The sequence below is a fragment of the Lissotriton vulgaris genome, chromosome 5 (genome assembly GCF_964263255.1).
Source record: "Lissotriton vulgaris chromosome 5, aLisVul1.2, whole genome shotgun sequence".
NCBI classification, from domain to species: domain Eukaryota; kingdom Metazoa; phylum Chordata; class Amphibia; order Caudata; family Salamandridae; genus Lissotriton; species Lissotriton vulgaris.
In genome coordinates this window covers 927,098,799-927,123,970 of record NC_141693.1, presented here as the reverse complement: position 1 = coordinate 927,123,970, position 25,172 = coordinate 927,098,799, and the positions used below count along the sequence as shown (strand labels likewise).

The window sequence follows — 25,172 nt, the reverse complement described above, 5'->3', positions numbered from 1 at the left end:
CTTATGTAAAGAGCTTTGATACCTTCATTTGCGCTACATAATGCAAAAAATAAAAATGAATGAATGGGACATAGTAAGTGTTTAGCCACGCAACAGTTGATGTTGCACCAAGGATATTGTGCTGCATAATTAAATACTTATAAGGTCTCAAAGGCCAGACCTATTGGCTATGCCAATGCTTGTTATCTTCTTGTAAACCATGCTTTGCCAGGCACCGAATCAGGTAGGCACTGGCATGGTTCATGTCCCCAGCTTCAAGGCCAGTCGTAAGTCACAGCCATACTAGTCAGCTGCCAGCAAGGGAGCACCGGCCTCCCTGTGGAAGCAGCAAAAGCTCTTGTGAGGGAGAGTAGTGAGGGGCAGAGGAGCAAACATTCACTTTGGTTACTATGGGCATAGCTATGATTAGTGCAGCAGGTGCAGTGAATCCGGGACACAGGGGTGAGGGTTCCCCTTCCCCTAATGCCAACCTCAGATCTGCAAACTAGGGGTGCAACAAGGCTGTTGCGGGCCTTCACAAAAGTAACAAAAACTGTCTCATAGCCCTAGTTGGGTATTAAATTGCAGCCCTTAGTGAGATGCAGTGAGCCCATCAGACCCCTGGAGCCCTGGTGCCACTGCACCTTCTGCACTATTGATCTCTACTCCGCAATAATAACCACAGATCTGGCTGCCTTTTATAGTCCAACCAGGCAGGAGGGAGCCGCCAGTCTCACTTTACTTTCATTAGGGCATGAGTGGCCCTACTCCTCCAACCTATGGCACTGAAGGGATTGAAAACCCATGCGCTGACCCCTTAAGATCCACATAGTCAGCCACTCAGCCATTGGCTGTCCACGACAGGAAGAGGCATATTTAAACACATTTCCACATCAATGCACATTGTGGCCAACTCTTCCCTGACTTGCAGTTACTGTCAAAAGTAACATTATTATTAAAGCATGAGCTTGGAACACCAAGTTAACAGTAGCATGGGGCTGCAGCGCCTAAATACCCTTGGGTGCTAGTGAGCTATAAAACAATATAAAATCAAGTAAAATAATGGAACAGCTTTTAGTAACTGCCCTTTTCGGAAGCTTCCAGGTTGGAGTGTGGATTTCGGCATTCAGGGTATTCTATAAAGATATGGCCTAGATTTAAAGGTCAATGAAGCAAATAATTGTGGAATATAATTTTAGTGAAAAAAATCAGTCATAGCGAGTCGATTGAGTCGATCCCCTTTGCAGCAGGCGTGTGACCTCGAACAGATCTCTCTTCTGAGAGTGCCTGCCTCGGGTGCATCACAGAGGCCCTTTCTCGAAATGTTATGGTGTTTAAAAGAGTTGTTTACATTCCGCCTTGGGAATGTTTACTCTCAGAATTTGAAGTCGGACACTCGAAGGACTTGGCAATGCTTTTTTAAAGAAAAAAACCCTGGAAACAAGTGAATACCTTTTTCTGCTGAAGACAGTACAGTAGAAGTGACCTGCGAGTGGTGCGCGCAACCATGTGGAGGCAAAAGGGAAGAGGTTGTGAGAGAGAGAGGGAGCAGGACCTGAGCCCACGAGTGGTGTGCGCGCACACGCTTGCGAGAGCCGTCTTCACATTTAAAGCACTGCACTCGTGCTTGTGGCATGCCGCTGCTCGCTCCCGTAAGGTGAATGCTGCCGCAAGCAAGAGAGCAGTGCTTGAAAAGTGAAGACCGATGGCTAAAGGCCCTCCTAGAGCAGCGCATGTGTGCTGCCTAGGCGTGACCTAAAAAGGAGTTACTCAATTTACAGTAGGAAACTAGTGTGCCCCTAATGCAGATGACCCTTTCCGTCTAACAGAGTTACTTGTAGAGGTAATACTTTTCTCATTTCCAGTGGTGCTGTGTGGGGATTTTAATGTAGCTCCAAGAGTCTAATTGAAAATCATCTTTCCGATGCGCTAACAAGTGGAGTAAAAATGTTGTAGACTATTTTAATGATGCTAGATAACTACAGGTTGAAAGATGTCTGGAGCAAAATACATCCAGAAGAATTTGGCTTCACTTATTTCAGTGGGAAATTTAAAAGTCAAGCTTGGATTGCTTCACTTCTTATTTATTTATCTGTGAAGTGTAAAGAGCCTGGGACTTCTCCACCCATTTTACCTGATCACTTCCTCTTTTATTTAATCTGCAGGCTTGAACATTGTATCTCGATTGTATAAGGTTGTGGAGGGAAGACATGTCATTGTTATGTCTTTAAAGAGAGTGTTCGATGTTGGTCCAAAATATTATTGCTCTGATAGCTAGGCAGTCACATGGGAACCTTTCAAAACTTATTTTTGAGGTATTCTGATCACAGAGAACACTGCAAGAAATATCAGGTAAGAGAACAATTGGTACAGAAGGAACATAAGCCAGTAGAGGCTCAGAGGATTCTAACCAGAGTTGATTCAATGCAATATATCACCAGACTGAATAGTTTAAGATAGGAAATTGTGGGAGCAGATTACAGACAGAAATAATAAGACATTACATAAGAAAAGACTGAAGGTCAGCAATAAACTAGGAACATGTCTTGTGGGTAGAGCTAAACCAACAACTATTGCAAACACTATAAAGAGAATAAAGGATACCCATTCTGGTACAATGAGAGAAAAGCCAACTAATATTGCGGGAATATTTGAAGCAATTTATCAAGAAATATAGCCAGAGGATTTGATTCCACCCTTTGAAAACTTGACCAACTTTCTTGAGCCAGCAGGTTCAGAAAGAATTATTAACAGAAGTTTAAATGAAGCTAATACCTACCTGATTAGAAGAAAAGAATATTAAAGTAATCATACCCATCCCATCAGCAAAAGCACTAGTTGAATATTGGTTTAATACTGAAATATCGAAAACCTACCAGGAAGATTGGGTCTCTCATTTAAATATGCTGTTCAACAGTGTCATTGCAGGTGTAGCTTCAGCCCCATCATGTGGGTTATACAGTCCTGTTGCATTGCTGAAGTCTGATTATGAAAGCCTATTGAAAAGCTTTGTGGTTCAAGTGGCTGGTAAGATCTACTAGCCAATTACACCTAATGATAGTAGATTCATCCTGGGAGGGTTACTGCAGCCATTGCCCATTACTTATGGGAAGCAATAAATTATGCTGAATCCCACTGCTGGTTTCTTGATGCTGCGAAAGCATTTAGTGTCCTGAACTGCGCATATCTAGAAAGGTAATGGGTAGACTAGAATAATCAGGCAGTGCACTAGGTTACTACGAGCCCTGAGGGGAACTCAAGCTGGTCTAGGAATTGAAGGGCAATGAGTGGCTGAAATGCCAGTTGAGCCAGGAACCTAACATTGATAATCCCTATCTCTGTCTTTATTTGCTCTGTTCATTGAGCCTCTTTTAAGATTCATTTCAAATGAGCAACAGATTAGGGCAAGTACTAATATCCTTGAAGCCAAGAAGATATTATTGTATGCTGACAAAGCAGAATTATTTTTGGATCCGGATCGCTTGTATATTCTTAGAGTATTCAACATAATTGATGAATGTTCTAAAATCTTTACTTATAGGAAAAATATTTGTAAAACAGAAGGAATTCTGGTAACTGCTTTCACCTCGGAGCTAAGCGCAGAGATCAGTAGGAATTGTCCTATACCTTGGAATCCAATGCAAGGATCAGGTGTCAACTAACATTATCTTAATAATGCGCCTTTATTAAGCAAAAATTAAAAAAAGATTTTCGTAATTGAAGATATGTGGCTTTGTCAATTGTGATTTATATAAATGTAATCAAAATAATACAACTACTGCAGTGCTTTGTTTTATTTCAGTCTCCCCCTGAATCTTTGAATGCTACTTTATCAAAGTGAACTACTTAATAGGCACTGTTATTTGGGCAGATAAAAAGCCAAGGGTTGCCTGGAGGAAATGATGTCCTCCTCTGGTAAATATTTTCTTAAACATTTTTTTAGCCTTGGAAATGTATGAATGCCGACAAACATAGATGTTCCTGGGCAATCACAAACTACTCTTCATCCCAGTTCCACACTGGAAAGGTTCAGATTTTAACATCAGCCAAGGAGTGGTGAAAATCTATTTCTAGGGTGGAGGTGTGGCAGAAGGGCTTTCTATCTGGGAAAAAATATTTTTTCTGCCTAGACAACAAATGTGTGTTTTCACAGGGGATCCTATTTCCACGATGGAGAACTGCATAAGGTGGGAACTTCACATGAGCTTCCCATTAGCACTCCTGGAAGCCTCTGCCTTGCTCAGCTTTTCAGGTGTTCTCCTGAGAACTTTTGTGATATCCAAAAAGTAGGAAAAGTACACAGAGGCAGAGATTTCTACCTGTACTCTACCTACTTTAGTTACTTAGCGGTCCAAAGCGTATTTGCTTGATTGTAATTGAAATTACATTCAGCGCCTCCATCCTGAGAGTGATACCACTAGTCTGGCCTCTTTTTAAATGATCAGAATATTTACCCATTCAATTGTTTTCCAGGAACTGCAGTGAACAAGGTGGTCTCTGCCCTCTTATATTTTCTTACGGTATTTCAAGCATTTTCCTGCTCAGTTTCTGAAAGTCCTTTCTCATAAGGCTGGACGGAAGGACTGGTGCATGAAAGAATCTCTGAGACCAGATGTGACGTTGAGACGAGTATGTGAGTGAGGGAAGGCAGGAGGGGTATTTGGACTGCGGAGCTGCAGTCTGCAGCCAGCGTACTACACTGAGGCTTGTACGACCACAAAAAGCCGCACCACCCCCGCCTCCCCCAGGGCTCCTGGCAAGTGCCTCAGCCGTAGTCGGCTATAGGTGGCATGAGTCCTGAGACCGCCGCAAAAGAGGCCTGGTTAGCTCCTGGTGCGGCTTGCGGGGTGTACCAGTGAGCCTCGCTGGAGCCCTTGCCTTAAGTCCTTACCCCTCAGTGGTGCTTAAGAAATTACACCTTGGCCACTGGCACTGTAACTCTACCGGCGGAGTCACGCACCAGTCTCTGGAATTCTCGCATGCCTGAACAATATTGCAGTGATGGCAAGGTGAGTCACATCCCGCCAACGCTTCTGTAAATTGCTATGATTCTCTGCTCGCCTAGCAGGCAATCGTGAAGAAGTTTCTCTTCAGTCAGTGTTAATCTGTCTTGCATTCATATAGGCGGCACAAGTTGGGTCCTTTCATGGGGTGCCCGAGGAGAAAGTGGGAGATTTTAAGATTATCCAGGACCTAGTCTGGAGCCCAGTAAATCCCAATCTAATCATAAGACTGTGTCCTGTGAGTTACTCAAAGGGTTAGCCAGAGCCAAATAATAATTGACAAGCACATTATAATGAAGTCGTAGATAGTCTATAGCCTGTTTGTAGATATTTCAACAGCCTTTAATAGTGTAGATAGACCTACCCTATGGAGGAAATTGGTGAAAATGGGGATCCCGTGTGCTCTATTAAGATTAATTGTGGCTTTGCATAAAGCACCGTGGTGCAGAGTCCAGATGGGTTTAACCCATAAGATACCCACTTCAAATGGCCTGAAGCAGGGCTGTTTTTTAGACCCTCTGTTGTTCTCCTTATTTATAAGTTACCTACCGAAGTGCTTCCTAAGACTAAATAATTTCCCCCCTAAATAAGCGTCACATGACATACACACCTTAAGGTATGCCAATGATGTAGTCATATTTGACTTACACTAGTGTAAATATGAGCATTTAGGGACAGAATAAATACAGTGGACCTGAACAAAATTATCAACTCAAAAATACCAAAAATACATGTCATCGATTACAAATGAAGATAATAATTTTAAAGGGATATCTTTTTATTTGGATTTTTATAAAAATATATCAAATGCAATAAATACACAGTAATTCAAAAATTCCTTAACAGAATGTTATTACTAAAACATATCTAGGAGTATCAGGTCAAATAGTAAATGGTCACAATACAATTCGAAAATAATGAATCATGGTAAATTGGAGCATGGCTAGGGAATATGTTCCTAAGCGTGTTTCGGAAAGGTGCCTTCATCAGGAAGCCATGTTTTCAAAAACAAAGATGTGACCTCAGCAGTTGTCCCACAGAGTCAGGCAATCGTAGAACAGGTCGATACCTATTTGAATTTTTTAAAGGATTCTATGTCTAGAGGCGGTCAGTCAGGGCGAGATGTAAACAGCCAGTAGGCAGGGTCCAGTGACTCTCTAAATCGCCAAGTGTGCCGGAATGGCTACGAAGATAAAAAAGGTTTTCAAAGTCCGAGTTCTATGGAGGAAGTGACTGCTCTGGGATGCCTGAATAACTATTGTGAATGATGCTACCGTGTCTGGTCACAGTAAGTGGTAGCAATCAAATGCGAAGCAGTCGCGTTGCCTGGTGATCGGGGGCACGGGCTTTAAACTTGCTCAATGCATCGAAGGTGTAGCGCCGGTGCCAGAATGCGGCGTCCAAGCGGCAGTCTTCTCGGCAGCCCTCTGACTTAACATCGATCGGCTTACAACATAACTTAGATGCCCTCTTCAAATATACTGAAGAAAATTTTCTGAAATAAAATATTACTAAAACAAAAATTGTACAATTCAGGGGAAGGAAACATTATATTTGTTTTAAATGGAAGTTGGGAGGGAAATCAGTAGAAGTAGTAAAGGCGTACACTTAGTTAGGGAGAGTATTTGCACAGGTGCTCGAAAATAATTTCCATCTTCATCACTTGGAATTTAAGGCTACAGCCCACTTAAGTGCAATAAAGAGTTTGTATTCTTCCTCTGGAAAGAGACACTTGTAACTGCTCCTGGAAATATACTGTGTTAAAATCTCTACCAACCTGACATATGCATTAGAATACGTACCAATAAACAAATGGCATATTCTGAGTAAGAATGAAGGGTAATTACTTGGAAAAATGGCCACTCCGGTTCAGGCTCTTCGTTTAGAATTTTTGTTGACTAGTTCCTATACAAATGCTTTGGCCGATGTAATCAGATGGGCACATAATATGTCACATGCTGAAAAAAATACTTTGTGATCTCTCCTAAAGCACGAAACCCCTTAAGGTGGGTCGAGTACTTACACTTTTAATTAAAATCTTGCAGTTGCTACACTGCACTTCAATTGCACTACATCACTTTCACAGTCTTGGTCATGCGCACATTTAAAGGTATTTTTAATAAATACGACAACGCGCCTAAGCTTTGACCTAGACTTTGCTCACTGTTCTCCGATATCCCACTGCAGGTCCTATACAGTTTCTCGAGTATAAGACCTATCAATAATATTTGAGATTTACACTAGAACCCAACGTTCAACACTGTATCATCATGCTTCATTTAGGGATCCTGCCTTTAGACGCCTGTACTAAATATTGGAACAAAACAAGCGGCAAGGTGGGTTTATGAAAGCTATGTAGAGGAGGAGAACAAGATTTAGCCCTCGTGCTTATATTTGCCCAAGTAAGCAGAAGCTCAACTTCGTTTTTTAAACCCATGTTTTAGATATAATCTATTTATCGTTAAAGATCTGATTGCCTTAATCAATTTTCCCCCAAATGAATTTGTTGGTTACAATTTGCATAGATTTTTAAAATCTTTTTTATCACTGTTTGAAAAGAACTAGTATTTACTGTTATTTAAGATTCACAACAATGTAGTCTCTGTATCTATTCAACTTGTTGACCTCTGTAGAGGTCAAAATCAATTATTAAAAACTTGATTCGGCTTGTCTTGTGATCATATAAATTATTGATATCTGGACCATCAAAGGTTTTCATTCTAAAGAAAAGGTACTTTTAAATCACCTCTGGCTGGATCTTTCATCCAGTGTTTTGACTTGTCCAGTGGTGGTTGGGATTTAACTGAGCTTTCTTTCCTCCTTCATTCACGGTTGGACATTGGACAAATCTCGGTCTTGAAAAAATCTACTTCCAATTGACCTTCCTTCATTTTCTTGACAGTTTTATAAGATAAAATGAATTGGTAATTATGTATGATGCTTACTAGGTTTCAGAGATGAGATCCACTCTTCTGTATGTACTCATACCTTGTTGGCTATGCTATACAAAAATGTGGGATTCTCAAAACTTTTCTGACGTGGGTCATTCAGAGGCTGCTGCCCACAGCGGCTCATCCCACACCCTTTACCAGTGATGCCTTTTGAACACGTCCACGGTCTTTTTGTGAAGTCAGAACAGAACTTCAATTATTTTTCCATCAAGGTTTGAAATGTTTTAATCTGTAAATAAGTAATGATCACCATAGCACCGCTTACTTTAATGAAACTATGGAATTTAGAGTTCCCAGAAAGGTGTGCCTAAAGAATATTATTACTGTGGTACAACATTCACGAAGACCAGCCTCAGCCTTGATATAATACTCAGTATGGCCCCTTCTGTACCCCAGTCACCTTGAAACCCACTATGGAGGAGTTGACACCACACCTTACATATGCAGTTGCAATACAACATGCATTTATATCAGAAGAACAAGTGAAATATATATGGTATACGACTACTGCTATGTGGATTTTGCAATGTTTGAAAGTGCTGTTGTCAAGGTCTTGTTTGCACAGAACCTGATGTGGATGCAATTCCATGCCGTTTCTGCAGTTAACTATACTGTGCCAGTCTTTTCAACAGTTTTCTAGTCTCACATTACTCCTCTACAAGTAGGAACAGTAGCAACATGAAGATGACACTTGTTTCCCTCAGTATGGCACTTGATACTGCATGTTCATGATTCAGCAGGTACCTTGTATCTTATTTTCATAGGAAACTTTTCCTTGGCTCACTTTCCTTTTATGGAGCTCAGACAGAAAATGCAAGTGAGAGTCGGTTTCTAGTCAGTCCTCATGTGCAAATGACTATCCAGGTCTTTGATCATGCTCCCTAGTGAAACCAAGACCTCCTGCTCAAAGGGAATTCAGCATAAGCAAACATTCGCCAAATTGACTTACAGGTAAGTTCCTTAATTAGTGTCCAAGCTCCCCCACTATTCACTCACTTTCTCCTTCTCGAACAAAAGCCTTTATCACCATGCACTGCAGAGTGCATCTACATAACCGTTTTCTGTTCTCTTTCTAAGTGTCAACGCTTACATTTTCTTACATGACTTAAGCATTTTATATTCCAATTGAGCACTCTGTCTTTTACTAAGGATTCGGTTGTCCAATAAGCCTTTCTCCGAATCCACCCACAGATGTGTTTCATCTAAATTGTCATTCCCTAGCTGTGTATGAGAGAAACAGATCAAATCGTATGAAGCAACTTCAAATGAGGTAAATTTAGGCCGCCCTAACTGTTCAAATTCATTGGCAAAAAACAGTTAACCACTGCTAACATATCTTTTCTTTTCTTAGGTTGTGTTGCAAATAGAAAAGAAGATGTTTGAATATTTTAATCAGGATGTTTTTAGAGATAATAATGGAACAGCGGTAAGTACACATCAAGATACATATTTTTACAATGCTTGTGATGAACCATTAGGATATAATGACCCATGTGTGGTAAATATTTATTTAGTTATTCTTTTCTTGAAATGTTCTCTCACATCTGTTGTGTGTTCAAGCAATTCCTTCAGTCAGGCTTAACTTAGAGGCAATGTGTGAAGCATTTATGCAAAAGACACAAATGATGGACGGAAAGCGAAACAAACCAAACTTTCACCCCAGTCAAGAGATATAGGTTAATTCCATTGTTCTTATGCTCACCATGCAACCCAAGTTTAGACCCAGCAATATGCAAATTAGGCTTGACCAGGTTCCTCATGGGACAGTCCAGCCCAAACTGCCAAGCCAGGTCCTCTCTGGACCGGAAACAAGCATCCTGGGACCGGTTTTGGGGTATCACAACTCATCAGCCAGGCTAGCTTGAATCCACTGATACAGTGAGCATGAAACCCACATCTGGGTGCACTTAGGGCGAGAAAACAAAAGACACACAAATGATGGCTTCACCCCAGTCAAGAGATCTGGGTTAAATCCATTGTACTTTTGCTCACCATGCCACCCCAGTGTAGACCCAGGCATATGTAAATCACTCTTGAACCCCCTTCTCATGGAAAGAGTCCAGCGCGAACTGCCAAGCCAGGTCCTCCCTGGACCAGAAACAAGCATCCTAGCAACGGTTTTGGGGAATCACCCCTCATCAACCAGGCTAGCTTGAATCTAGTGGCACAGTGAGCCCGGAACTCACATCTGGGCAAACCTGCCACACTTAAGGCGAAAAAGTAAAAGACACACAAATGATGCATGGAAAGCGAAATGGTGGATTTAGGCCCATATCTCTGTACTAGGGGTGAATGTTTGACATTGTTCAGCATTACGTTCATCAATTGTTCATTTTTGCATTTATCATCCAGAGTGAGATGGGTATGCCCAGTCGTGGGTGCTGCACCATGTCACTGCATTCAAGCTAGGCTGGCTGATGAGGGGTGTTACCCCAAAACTGGTCCTAGGATGCTTGCTTCCGGTCAAGGGAGGACCAGGCATGGCAGTTTGGGCAAACTGTTCCCATGGGAAGCAGGGTCAAGACTTATTTGCATATGGCTGGTTTTGAACTAAAATGGCATGGTGGGAATAAAAACTATGGATTTATGCTAGGATCTGTATACTGGGGTAAATGTTTGGCTTTGTTCAGCATTACGTTCATCAATTGTTCTTTTTGCTTTGTCACTCAAGTAGGACCTGTTTGCCAAGACATGTGTCACGTGCTCACCAGGCTACTGGATTCAAGCTAGTCTGGCTGATGAGGGGTGATACCCCAACATCGGTCCCAGGAAGCTTGTTTCCGGTCCAGGGAGGACCTGGTTTGGCAGTTCGTGATGGACCTTTCCCATGCATAGCAGGGTCAAGTCCATTTATGGCTGGGTTTAAACTGGAATGGCATGTTGGGTAAAAAAATGGATTAGGCCTGGGTTTATGTGCTGGGGTGAATGTATGACATTGTTCAGCATTTTGTTTATCAATTGTTCATTTTGTATAGTATTTATGCAGCACACAAACAGTAATACATTAATAATGAAACACGAGAAAAATCCCCCACAAATTAGGAATAATATGGTAAATTTTAATAAATTACTTGACACCAATACAACAAAAATCCAATCAGAGTTCTGAATTTTTAAAGTTTAAGCTAAAAACTTGTAACTAAAAGATCAAAACTCCAATCGCAGACACCTACTATAGCGGTACCGGGTCAAAATAAAAAGTATGACCTACCTTGATGGAGCGCGGGTCAGATATAAGAAGTGGATTGGGCCTGGTTGATGCTTACCTTTGGACTTTGAAGGAATCCCAGCAAAAATCATCTGAGAAGGTAAAGTCTAGCGGGGCAAGGCTGCAGGCAGTGTCCAAGAAGGAGGCATCATCATCGAGGGACCTCTGGATTAAGTTGCGGTGAATATTTCCACATTCTGACTTAGTCTTTCTTTTGCAAGTTGAAATCCTCCAGTGGGATGAAGCTGCCAGATGTAGCTGATGAGAACTCAACCAGACTGGATGCCCCTTATCCGAAGGACTTCTGAACAGGATTTGCTTCTGCGTAGAAGAACTGAGTGAGAGCTGCCACAAAATTGGGCCGGCTTGTGAAGGTTCCTTTAGCAGAAGTACAAGCAGGTTGGTCCGATCTCCTCTCTGTTTTCAGAGCAGTTTTTAGCCAACAGTCCCAAGTTTTGGATTTTGGCTACCTGGGCACATTTAGCACTACTCCAAAATGACCAGGACTGGGGAGGCAGCACTTGGAGGGTTGGGACTCACCCAGGATGGGTCCAAGTGCAGGTTTAAGGTGGTTGTTGTCTTTTTTGGCCCTTGGGCTCTAATCTGGAGACCAGCGCCAAATAACCCTTGGTGACCGTGTTAGTCTGGGGATCATGAAGTGAACCTGGGCTCAGGCAGCAGGGCATGTCCATGAGTGTTCAAAGTAGGCTTCAGGTAGCAGAGATGTATTTCCAGGTGCAGCAAAGCAGTCTTCCGAAGTACACAGCAGTCCATAGCAGCAGGTAGTCCTCTGAGAGTCTTTCTGCAGGTCCAGAAAGTGAACTAAAGAGTGGGTTTGATTTGCAAGTGGGGCTGTGCCCAGCTCTGCCCCACATCCTGCCAATGATGGCCCATCCAAGCACATCTAATCCCTCTATTGTGTGGCTGTCTGGGAGGAATAAACAAAGTCCAACTGCAAACTTTTCCCAGTCATGTGAGCCAGGAACAGGCTGCAAGCACAGAATAGCTTTCTAAAAGTAGCATTTTCAAACTTGTAACTTAAAATCCGACTTTATCATTAAAGAGGATTTTAAGTGACAATTTCTTAGACACCAAACATGAATTTCAATACACATCTGTTACTCAATGCAAAAATACCCTTGGGTGAACGTGCACTTTACAAATACACATTTTATGTTATGTTATATCTTACCTGCCCCTTATCAAAGGTTAGAACGTATTAAATATGATAAAGCAAACCAATGTTATCCCATGGTATAGATAGGCTTCACTGTAGTGAAAAACGAATGTAGGAGTTTTTCACTACCAGGACCTGTGAAACTTAAAAGTGCATGTCCAAATATTTTATTACTATTCACTCTTCTATATCATCTGCCTTAGGCCTACATAAGGGGTGACTAACATGTAACAAAAGGTGAGTATAAGGCTTGGCAAGGGTGTTATTTTGCCAGGTCGAATTGGCAGTTTTAAAACTGCATTCCATCTGTAATGGCAGGCCTGGGACATGTGTTAAGGGGATACTTAATTAGGTGGCATAATAAGTATTACAGGCATTTAATTTATAGACCTTGGGTACATACTATAGACTTTACTAGGGACATGTAAGTAAAACATATTTCCCAGTTAGGTGTAAGACAATTTTACCACGGGTTAGGGAATGAGCACAAATACTTTAGCACTGGTTAATAGTAGTAAATGGCACACAGTACTATGGCCATCAAAAATGTGTTGCAAAACCTTGGTGAGATCAATAACCCCTTATTTAAAGGGAGCTATTGCATGCCCTGGTGGATCACTGTAATGTGGAAGAAACAATTTTGGAGGCTGAGGATATGTGCAGAAAGTTGTTAAGAATACAGAGTCCTGTAGTAGGATGGCTTCGTAGTCACATGACAAAAAAGGATCAAGGTGAACACAGAGAGAAATATTGTTTTGGCTATTTGGTAAGTTATGAATGCTTATGCAGATTAATCCTATCCTATGAATCCTCACCTTTGTATTTACTGGCTACCCCTCTTGGATATTCATGTGGGAAGACAAATACGTGATATGTACTAATTTGATTTTAGCATGCCATTGTGCGTTATAATTGCTGTCTCATTTATCCACTACAATATAAACAGTGGTCGACTTAGCCTTAGACTAACTAAATCTAGATAGAGCTTACTGTGCGTGTGCTGGAAAATATCCATGCATCCATCTGAATTTAGATATGTACACTATAGTAGAAATTAAACCTTTTAACTTAGAGCAAAAGATTATTTCCAAGTAACAAGACATCCTTGTTAGTGATAACATTTTGAAACAGCACCTCAACAATGTTACATTGATCCTAAAAGGTAAATATGCCATGTTTAGAGTCTTTCAGAAGATACCTTTACCGTGCTGAAGTTTAAGATCATCAAGATTAACATTGCCAATGGTATTCATTTTAAATGAGGTGACACATGTTTTCACTAGCAGCATGGTGGGTTGGTGATGAAACCGGTGGAAATTGATGTGGTAAATCACTTCAGGTATGTGCAGAGCGAAGACATTTCTTTTGCTCAAGTAGAGATGGCCAGTTCCCTTGTCCAGTTAACATTTAGCTGCACTCACACAATGAAAGATTCTGGGGCACTTGAGATTGTCAAGACATTTCAATTATCTTTTTCTAGGTCTACCATACTGCATTTTACGCTCAAAACCACAGTCTTTTACTATGACGTATAGATCCTTCTAGTTCACAGTCGATTGTATAATTAATAGAGACCTACTGGGAAACTGAGAAATCAAACAGTTTTCTAGTAAAAAAATAAAATAAACAAGAAGAAACATCCGATCATAAGCCTGAAAATCTTAAGCAGTGGGTAGCATGTTACCACTTCTCAATGGATTTGTTCCATCTTTTCAAGTACACACAAAGAGAGAGAGACTTACATTAAAGTAAAACAAAGATTGATCTGAAAGGAGCATGCCTTGCTGTACTAATCTATGCATTGGATCAAAGCCTCTTGCAGTTGTTTGGACAAGGAAGTTGAAATGAACATGCATTCAGTTTTGTTTGTCATCAGGATGATGTCTTAGTGAGATGGAATTGATGGACAGAATGCTGCACAATGTCAAACATTCACCCCAGTACAGAGATCTGGGCCTAAATCCATCGTTTTTTTGCTCACCATGTCCTTCCAGTTCAGGTCCAACCATATGCAAATCAGTATTTTCCCTATTCCACATGAGAACAGCCCAGCCAGAACTGCCAGGAATGCAGAGCAAATCAAACATTCTCCCCCAGTCAATATATCTGGGTTAAATCCATTGTTCTTTTGCTCGCCATGCCACCCCAGTTTAGACCCAGCCATCTGCAAATCAGTCTGAACCCTGCCCCTCATGGGAACAGTCCAGCCCAAACTGCCACGCCAGGTCCTACCTAGACCGGAAACAAGCTTCCGACCATTTTTGGGGTATTACCTCTCACCAACCAGGCAACCTTAAATTTAGTAGCACAGTGAGCAAGGGAACCATGTATGGGCATACCCATGTTTGCTTTTTTCCGCATTATATCCATCAATTGCTTTTTCACCCTAAGTTCACCGCGTATGTGAATCTGCCCATCGTGATCCCTCAGTCTATTTATACCACCCTGAATACTATACTCATGGAGCTTATATGGGGGAAAGGCTGTAGGAGAGTATGTTTACAGAAACTCCAGTTAGACACTCGATGTGGAGGTTTAGGGGTTCCTAACCTCAGGGCCTACTACTATGCCAGCCAACTCCAATGGCTTTCGTATTGGACTGCTGGTAGGAATTTACATGAGATAGGATACTCACCCGGGGACTTGGATCAAGGAGCGCTACATGCCCTGCTCTTACCTAAAGCTAAGATCCATACTGACAGCCCGCCCCTCCTGAAAACAACATTATTGTGCTGGAGGAAAGCATTGTCATATGCCTCTACGACAGCACTATATTCGGTGAACATTCCCCTACTGGGTATTCCCACACCACAGGGCCTGAATTTCAGGCAACAGGATCCGTGGCTGGGTGGAGAACTGTGTGGAGGACGTTGGGGCCTTTTTTGGGGATGGAATCCTGCTGGACCACGAACCCTTTGTACAGGTCACAGGTGCACCTGCACACTTATACCTATAGCATGCTACGGTCTCCCATTAAATTAAAAATACCTGGGCCCCGCAACGTACTGAAACCCCACAGCATACCCTGGTTCACCTCTTACATTATATGGGGAATGGGGGTCACTTAGTCAGATGGCTCTATACAGGTGTTCACACACATGCCGCAGTAACACTTATATCCCTTAGAGCAAAATGGTCTGAAGACTCCGGTACGGAAATCTCGGGCAAGGCCTGGAAGTGCCTGCTGGAACACCCCGAGAGAGTGTCCCGTAACTCTAGATTAAAGTTTATACAGACCATGGTCTTACACAGGTCATACCTCACCCCACTGCGGATCCACCTGATGTTTCCAGAGGCTCCCCATCATTGTCCTGGTTGTAAGGGAGTTGAGGCTGACTTCCTTCACATGCTATGGTCATGCCCTCGCATTCGGCACTACTGGGATAGTGTGCGGGGTTGTCTGGAGGAGATCACACACATTCCCATTATGGATAACATTCTAGACTGTCTCATGGGCCTTCGTAGACATACAAGTAAACTGAAGGTACAATTGAGATTTGCAGACCTGGCCTTAGTCCTGGCAATCAGAGCTCTCACTAATAGATGGAAGTCCCCCAGGTGCCCAACATTGTCTAGCTGGCAAGATGACATGATACAGTGGGGGAAAGCTGAGAGTGTAGCCCTAAGGAAGGAGGAGGAGAAGGGCCTCTGGAAGCGACCCATCTCGATGGACTGGGATGTCATGCTACAGGAGTTTGAACTTCTTGACCCCCTGCCCCTACATGGTACCCCGACGACATAGTCAGGACCCTTCGACCACGTATTTAGAAGCCTCTGAACCCCAGACCCCCCCCACTCAGTCACTTTAGCGATATATAATTCCCTGGATTGTGGATAAGTGTGGCTCAGCGATTAGAGCAGCAGACCCTGAGGCAGAGGTCTGGCCCGGGACATGGGTTCAATTCCCGACGCGGCAGGGTCTTGGGCTCAATGTCCACGGACTCGATAATTCTCGCCTAGGTGCCTACTCTAATCACGGGTCCCACTCTGCAACTCTGGGCAATAGCTTGCTTAATCTCCACAACGGCCCCGAAAGCGCTAGGATGCCTGGCCTCACCTTGGAGGTGCCCAGTAAGGGGCATCTCACAGGGAAAGCCAGGAAGGGTTCCACAGCGGTTTACAGCGCCAAGATACCTTCTAGGTGATAGTGCGCTTTACAAGTATACACACATTTACATTTACATTTACTTAGGTACATACTGTCTAGATCCCCCTTAGATGCTAATGTCATTACCATACTTCAGACCAGGAGCTTGGGAAGGGTGGGTTAGGGTGGGAGAGTATAGTTGGGATTGTTGATTTCAGTTCAAAGAGGAACACTCTGTTTTATAGTGTAAATGTTCTAATGATAATGCAGCATAGTACTTAAAAATGTCGTTTTCAGTTTGAAATGATCACAGATCCTCCACAACTACATTATCTGTACCACTGTATAATGGTTTCCTACTCTGTATTATTTCCATATGTCCATAGCGTGGATCAAAAAAAGAAAATGACCGTATTGCGGTAACTTTATGCTGTCAAACTGCTTAATAAAGTTTGTTTTTAAAAAAGTGCACCGCGTATGCCCAGATGTGGATCCCGGGCTTACTGTGCCGCTGGATTCAAAGTAGCCGTCCAGGTGAAGGGTGATGCCCCGAAACTGGTTGCAGGCCGTTTGCTTCAGGTCCAGGGAGGGCCTGGCTTGGCAGTTTGGGCTCGACTGTTCCCATGAGGAGCAGGTTAAAGACTGATTTGCATATGGCTGGATCTATACTGGGGTGGCATGGTGAGCAAGCGAATGATGGATTTAACCCAGATCCCTTGTTTGATTTGTTCCCCATTCAGTCCATCAATTGTGTGTCTTTTTCTTTCTCACCCTAAGTGCGCCAGGTATTCCCAGACATGGGTACTGGGCTCACTGCGCCACTGGATTCAACCTAGCGTGCCTGATGAGGGGTGATTTCCGGAATCTGGTCCTAGGATGCTGGTTTCCGGTACCGGGAGGACTTGGCTTGGCAGTTCGGCAGGACTGTTCCGGTGAGGCACAGGGACAAGACTGATTTGCAAATGGCTGGGATCTAAACTGGGGCGGCATGGTGAGCAAAAGAAGGATGGATTTAACCCAGATCTCTTGACTGGAGGTGAATGTTTGATTTGTTCCAGCATTCCGTCCATCAATTGTTTGTCTTTTGTTTAAGAATTAGCAACTTCTGGAATTGTTTCTCAGTGCCACTGCTACGACATACTTGCCTCTGTTAGCAGGTCTCTACATGACAAGTTTGAAATCTCTGTAGCGCTGTTGGTGAGCCACAGCTATACTCAGAGATTTGAGTTATCCAGTTCTTATATCAATTCAGCGTTTTATTATTTCTCAAATATTTGGCTACATTTTTAACTTAAGATAAGAAAAAATATGCATGCCCTCCATCCTCATCCCCACTCACCCCATCACACACACCTCAACCTAAACTCACGGCTATAACACTACAGTCACCTTGAGAGACCATTCTGGATCCCTGCCATGGACTTCTCAGACCCACTCTTGAGAACTTGACAAGCTAAATGATTAGTGGCGAGTCCTGCCTCCACAGATATATTCTCTCTCAAGTGTAATTCTCTGAATTATTATAAAAGTCCCTGAAAATGCTAACTTTAATTTCATTTTAATACAGTTTAAGATGTTGAACAAGGTCATTCGTGTTCATGGCGCTGTAAATCACGGCCTGCCAATAGCCTTTCGAATGACAAATGGTTCGGTTCATTTTGCACACATCCACAAGCGCGCATCCCACTTTGGCACATTGCATTAAAAAAAAAATCAGCTGCCTTTAATTCGGGCGCGGGAAGCCTTCCAGATCCGCAATGGCGGGAAAAGATAAATGATGTAATGAGCCATCGGAGATAATCTAATCTTCATGGTCTAGTTAAACACGCCGCGCCATGATCACTAAAAACAAACTACCTATCTGAGAGGATAAATGTCCCCGCGCCGAATTCAACCCAAAAATCCATTGCATCCTTCATCAACCACTGGTCTTGCGCCGGCCTGACAGAAATTTAATTCGAGCTGGCTGCTGAGAATAATTATTGTATTTTAAGAGTAGTAATCATTGGCCGGGACATGATTGAATGTGTCCATGCCTATTGACTTTTCCTATGATTTATAGCTTTGTTTAGTCGATATTCCCATCGAAATTGTATAATTAATTATAAGTGGGGCTGTCAGGTCGGCAGGATGGAGTGCCCTGATGAGTATTTGGGAAGATTACATTTTCCTTCGCCGCCACGAGGCCAAGGCCTGGGAATTTTCACAGCACGCTGGCTGCTGGATAAAGATGCTTTTTTTCTGTGTGTTTAGCAACAGCTTTGGCTCAAGATGCATTGATTTCCGGTGAACTTTTTTTTTTTTTATCAGCGCAGTGTCTCTTCGTAATAGTGGAATTTGTGCAGATGCGACAGGCCCTGACAAATATATTATATCAGCGGGTCGCTTTATCATTGTCTGTACAGATTTGCCCCCCTCCCCTCTTTTTCGCACTGTAGTTAAGGAGATAGATGGTCTGGATAAGTAAAGGTGGAGACGAATGTTTATGAAAAATCTAAAACAAATGCTATGTACAACAGGAATACAAATTTCATTCCCAAAACGGTGCAGAAGTGACACGTTTGCTGTCTTCTTTTTTCTGTTATTCCCAAGAGACAATTGAGTATTATAGGTGTATTTGTTTTTTTCCTAAACAAGCAATACAGAGAGAGTAAAAAAAAGTTTAAATATAAATTCAAGTTGCAGAATTTCTAGTAATTCTAGGAGTTTAACAGGGTATTCTCGTTTTGTGCAACATTTATTATATTACTTGCGGTAAATGTCTGGCTCAGCAGTTCATTTTGGGCATGCATGGGGTAAAGAAATTGCCTTATGAGGTTAGACTGCTGATATCCCCTCATGTTCTTCTGTTAAAGTTCCTAAATGTTCTTTTGTATTGAGCACACGTTGTTATTTCCTTCACTCATCAAAGATGGGCACCAGTCTTATGGAAAGCCTCATATTGTCAGCTTAATTTATTTATTTAAATTAATTTAGTTGAGGCTCTCGTTTCGAGCAGACATGCATTGCTTAGTTTGTGCTTTTGTTTGCTGGTGCTGGCACTCCTTTGGGGGGCCTTGGACTTACTTTTCAAAATGTAGACTTTGACTCAAACAAGCTAAGGAAGGCAGGGAGATGAGAAAGAATAGGAAGAGAAATATAGGAATAAGTGACTAAAGGAGAAAGTCCAGTTGCAAAAGAATGTAAAAGACTGACATGCTGAAGTAGGAAGTGTAGGGCGGTAGAAGAAAAAGAAATGAGGTGTACTGAAATCTATGCAGCCATGATAGTTGGCAAGCACGGAATTTGGCAGCTCCTAAGAAACTTTTTGGGGCACTGGGAGTTATTTAATCATTTCTTTTCCAAATAAAAGACTGTCAATATGTCATCTTTCGATAAGTTCTAAGTGTGTTTGACCCATAGGGTCACCCTGGCAGTTCGTCTACGTAAAGAACATCGTCTTTTGGGTCATATTTACGTATGATGTACAATATAGACTTTAACAGACAGCTATTTTGCAGGAAGGCATGTTAGTTATTGAATTGGATTGATGAACAACTTCTTTTTAAAATAAATATTATTGCAGAATTTCAGTGCCTAAACCTGTATGATAATTGATGTCTTTTAACTATATTTGTAGTAGTTTTGTTAATGTCCATCCTCCCCTATATTGCTCGTAACCCCCCTCTGCATATGGATTGTAATATATGTGTTCAAAGTCCTTTATCTATTGTAATTGGTGATGTCCTGCCCCAACTTAGTGAGTTATTGTCTGCTTACCTTGTGCTAATTCCAAGGCATGAAGCCTATCACTGTCCTGTGCTCACTATACCACATGGCTCACGTTGTAAGCTACTGAGGAGGTCCAGCTTGGCTGAAACATGTTTGTGGTTGCTTTTGTTCTTGTTCAGAAGGGACTGACCTGTTCCTATGGGAGCATGATCAATGCTGACTTGCCTGAGACAGGTTATTGTCTGAGGTGACATCATGAGCAAAAAATGATGGACTGGTATGCACCCCTAGTAATTACCAGTGATGGGATTAATTCACATATTCCACCCATCCTTTTTTGTTTTCCTTAGTCTAATGCCCAAAATGGAATGGGTAGACCCAGACATGGTCCCATGCACACTGTGCCTTAGGACTCAAGATGCACTCTACTAATGATGCCAAAAATGCACAAATCAAACTGTGGCTGCTTGTATTCCTGTTCAGAACGCAGTAATCCTGGGAGTTTGGACTAGGATGTTCCTATTGGAGCATGGGTAAGGGTGATTTACATATGGCTAGTTCTTGTCTGAAGGGGACAGGAGGGCAAACAAATGATGTACCAGGATGTGGCCCGAGTAATTACCAGCTGTTTAAATTAATTGAAAAATTCCGTCCATCCCCTTTTTTTATTCCTCAGTGCAACAGGTAAGCCCAGATAGGTTGTCAAGGATGGGAACTGAAAATCTCCTACACTTCCTGCCTCTTGAGTGCTCAAGGAATGGATGACTTCTTTCTGAAGCCACTGTACCACTATATATTAAACACCACATATGTGAAATAAGGATCGTATCTCTTGAAGGATCTCCAAAGGAAGAAAAAAAGGCCAAGGCATAAAAACACCTTGGGTAGAAGATGAAGACTTGCACCTAGATAATTAGCGTTGCAATACAGGTGCTTAGGAGTGAAATGAAAACAGGCCCAACAGCACCAGAAAACACTGTTAAAGACTTGGCTGGAGAAAAATACAAGGACAAAAACGCAATCAAAGGATTAATGGTGGCATCGAAAAATACATTTAACTGCATAGTGATGCAGTTTTTAGGGCTCGCCTATCCCATTCCACAAGGAATGGATAGGGGAGAATTTTAGTGGGCAAAAGAAGTTCTCAAACCATGGGGTGGATTTCCGACAGTTCACGTGAACACAAGCATGCACTTTTCCCTCGCTCCCGAGCCGCCTGCCTCCGGGAGCTTCACTTCAAAGGGCTCCCCCGCCCACTGCTTCACACTTTTCACGGCCGCCAGGCCATGTCTCGCATTTCTCCCCCCCTCCCCACAGCAATGCCAAGAGCTTGTTACATTCCTTGTTGACAGCTGGCTCTGGAACTTTGACCTCAGAGTGAGTTGAATGATAAGGAGAGGAGAGACACTACATCCCCCACTGTCCTGCCGTTATGCAAAGAGCGGTCACTAAATTGTATTTTCCAGTCCCGTGCATTACTTCACCGCTGCATCTAGATTTAAAAGGTTTGCTTGTCTTTTAAGCGTCGCAAATAAAAATGCATCTGGTCCACTCAAGTTTCCAGTTGGAGGTCACAAGGTTGGAAATAATTTTAAAATGAGAGTTAAAATGCGAGCCACATCTTCCTCTGCAGCACAGACAGCTTTCTTTGTGGCTCCTCTTACATCACCTACTGCGCTCTGAAGCTAAAACATTGTGTTTCTCATGCCAGACTACTTTTGCGCATAATGTTTGCTTGTCTTATGCTCACATCATGCATCACAAATGAAGAGCCGTTTTAAGGCACTATTATTGCCCAGATGCATCAAGCATTTTTGGAGTCGCAAACGGTGCGATTCCTTAAAATCGGCCGTTTGCGACTCCAAAAATGCTTTTTGATATGCATCATTAGTTTTTGTAGAAAATAGCTAATTTTGCGAATTTCTTAAATGCGATTGCATTTAAGGAATCGCAATTTTGCGATTCCTTAAATGCAATGCATCATTTTTTTTAAATTTGCGAATTTTAAAATTGCAAGTGCAAATTACCACGAGTTTGAACCTCGTGGTAATTTGCAAAATTGTTTAAAAATGCACAAAAATGCATTTTTTAAACTGTTAAGTTACAGACACACATGTCCTTAGGACATGTGTGTATGTAACTTATAGCTAAAAGTGCATTTCATGGGTGCAGGGGGGGGTCATTTGGACCCCCCTCTCCACCCTTGAAATGCTTTGTTGAATTGCGAATTCGCAATTCCCATTCATTCCTATGGGCATTTCAGCCCATAGGAAGGAATGGGAATTGCGAATTCGCAATTTCAAAATCGCATTTTTTATGCGATTCGGTAAAAATTGCGATTTTTACTGAATTGCAAAAAAAATGCGAAAACAATGATGCATACCATTTTGCGAATCCTAATTTGCGATTCGGTAATTTTCGCAAATTAGGACTCGCAAAAAAGTAGTTTGATGCATCTGGGCATATATCCCCCACTCCATCCATCCATCCCCCCACTCCATCCATCCATCCACCCCCCCATTACATCTATCCATCCATCCCCCCATTACATCTATCCATCCATCCCCCCACTCCATCCATCCATTCCCCCACTCCATCCTTCCATTCCCCCACTCCATCCTTCCATCCATCCCCCTACTCCATCCATCCATCCCCCCACTCCATCCATCCATCCCCCCACTCCATCCATCCATCCCCCCACTCCATCCATCCCCTACTCCATCCATCCCCCCACTCCATCCCCCCACTCCATCCATCCCCCCACTCCATCCATCCCCCCACTCCATCCATCCCCCCACTCCATCCATCCATCCATCCCCCCACTCCAACCATCCATCCATCCCACTAGATCCATCCATCCCCACTCCATCCATCCATCCATCCATCCCACTCCATCCATCCATCCCCCCACTCCATCCATCCATCCCACTCCATCCATCCATCCCACTCCATCCATCCATCCCCTCCATCCATCCATCCCCTCCATCCATCCATCCATCCATCCATCCATCCATCCATCCCACTCCATCCATCCATCCCCTCCATCCATCCATCCCCTCCATCCATCCATCCCCTCCATCCCCTCCATCCATCCACCCCCTACTCCATCCATCCACCCACCCCCCTACTCCATCCATCCATCCATCCATCCATCCCACTCCATCCATCTCCATCAATCCCACTCCATCCATCCCACTCCATCCATCCATCCATCCATCCATCCATCCATCCATCCATCCATCCATCCATCCCACTCCATCCATCTATCCATCCCACTTCATCCATCCATCCATCCCACTCCATCCACCCATCCCACTCCATCCATCCATCCCCCCACTCCATCCATCCATCCCCCCCACTCCATCCCCCCCCTCCATCCATCCATCCCCCCACTCCATCCATCCATCCCCCCACTCCATCCATCCATCCCGCACTCCATCCATCCATCCATTCCCCGATTCCATCCATCCCTCCCCGCCCCACACTCCATCCCTCCCCCGCCCCACACTCCATCCCTCCCCCGCCCCACACTCCATCCCTCCCCACACTCCATCCCTCCCCCGCCCCAAACTCCATACCTCCATACCTGATAAAGAAGGTCGGAGCTAACCCGCTAGACCCGCTCAACTACAGGCCTATATCACTGCTGCCATACTGTGCCAAACTCTTGGAGGCTCATGTCTGTGACAACATGTCCAAATTTGTTGAAGAAACAGAATACCTCGCACCTAACCAAGCTGGTTTCCGCCCATGTCATTCGACTGAGGCAGTTATCCTGTCGGTACAAAATACCCTGAGGCGGAACGCGGATAATGGGATCCACCAGGCCTTGGTGCTACTGGACCTTTCGGCTGCGTTCGACACGGTTGACTATACCATCTTGGTCAACCGTGTCGAACAAGCAGGTCTCAGGGGCCCTGCGCTGAGTTGGATCCGTTCATTCATCACCGGCCGCACTCAATCTGTAAGATTGGGCTCTTTCACAGCTCCCACTATATCCACCACCTGTGGAGTACCTCAGGGCTCATCATTGTCACCTTTACTTTTTAATCTATACCTACGCCCCCTATTGTACTCTCTAAGCAAAGCGAAAGTTACCATCTTCAATTATGCAGATGATCTGCAGCTCATCTTCCCTTTGAACACCAAGGACTCAGTGGAGGAATTTCAAAATACCATGTCTCACATCCAGAGTTGGATGAGCTGCAATCATTTGAAACTCAACCCAGGCAAGACTGAACTGGTCTTGCCTGGGCAGAGTGTACTCAGTTGGAACCGAAGCTTTTGGCCATCAAGCATGGGGGCCCCTCCCTCCAAGTCATCTTCAGTTAAAAGTCTGGGAGTACTTATCAGTGAGGATCTGTCCCTGAAAAGACAGGTAGGCGCAGTGGTGTCATCCAGCTTCTTTCAACTGAAGAAAATCAAGAAAATTGCTTGCTTCTTTTCTCCGGCTGCCCTTACCCAGATTGTCATTGCCCTGGTCCTGTCACGACTAGACTTCTCCAACAGCCTTTACCTCGGGCTCCAAATTGGAGAGTTAAAACGCCTCCAGCTGGTCCAAAACCAGGCTGACAGACTTATTCTGAACCTCTCTAAAAGGCAGTCTGTCAGATCAGGGTTGAAACAGTTACACTGGCTGCCTGTTGAGCAGCGAGTTGCTTTCAAAACGGGGTGCATTTTATTTAAGTCCCTACATGATTCTGGCCCTCAGTTCATCAGAGATCTGTTCATCAGATATGACCCTTCCCGCAATCTCCGGTCCGCTCACAAATCCCTCTTGAACGTCCCCTCTTATAAGAGGAAGCGTCTAGGCGGTTGCTGCTTTGATCACCTTGCAGCCACCTTCTGGAACTCCCTTCCTCTTCAATTGAAACTGAGCCGTAACATTCTGAGTTTCAGACACTCCCTCAAAACCTGGCTATTCTCCCAGGCTTACTGCTGAGTTGCTTCATCTCTGTCTTTAACCGGTGCGCTGTGTTCCTTCCTATAGCGCCATGAAGCCCCAGGGCGTACGAGCGCTTAATAAATTAATATTAACATTAACATTAACCTCCCC

The 25,172-nt window shown here is 43.4% G+C and overlaps 1 protein-coding gene across 1 annotated transcript in view; it reads left to right on the top strand.

Annotated features, from left to right (window-relative positions):
• The window catches only part of INPP5A (inositol polyphosphate-5-phosphatase A), a 1,335,101-nt gene that overhangs the window by 1,009,947 nt on the left and 299,982 nt on the right, over positions 1–25,172 (top strand). The window contains exon 11 of the mRNA XM_086919541.1: positions 9,285–9,359. Coding sequence (XP_086775667.1) covers positions 9,285–9,359 — 75 coding nt within the window. The remainder of the gene's footprint in view (positions 1–9,284; positions 9,360–25,172) is intronic.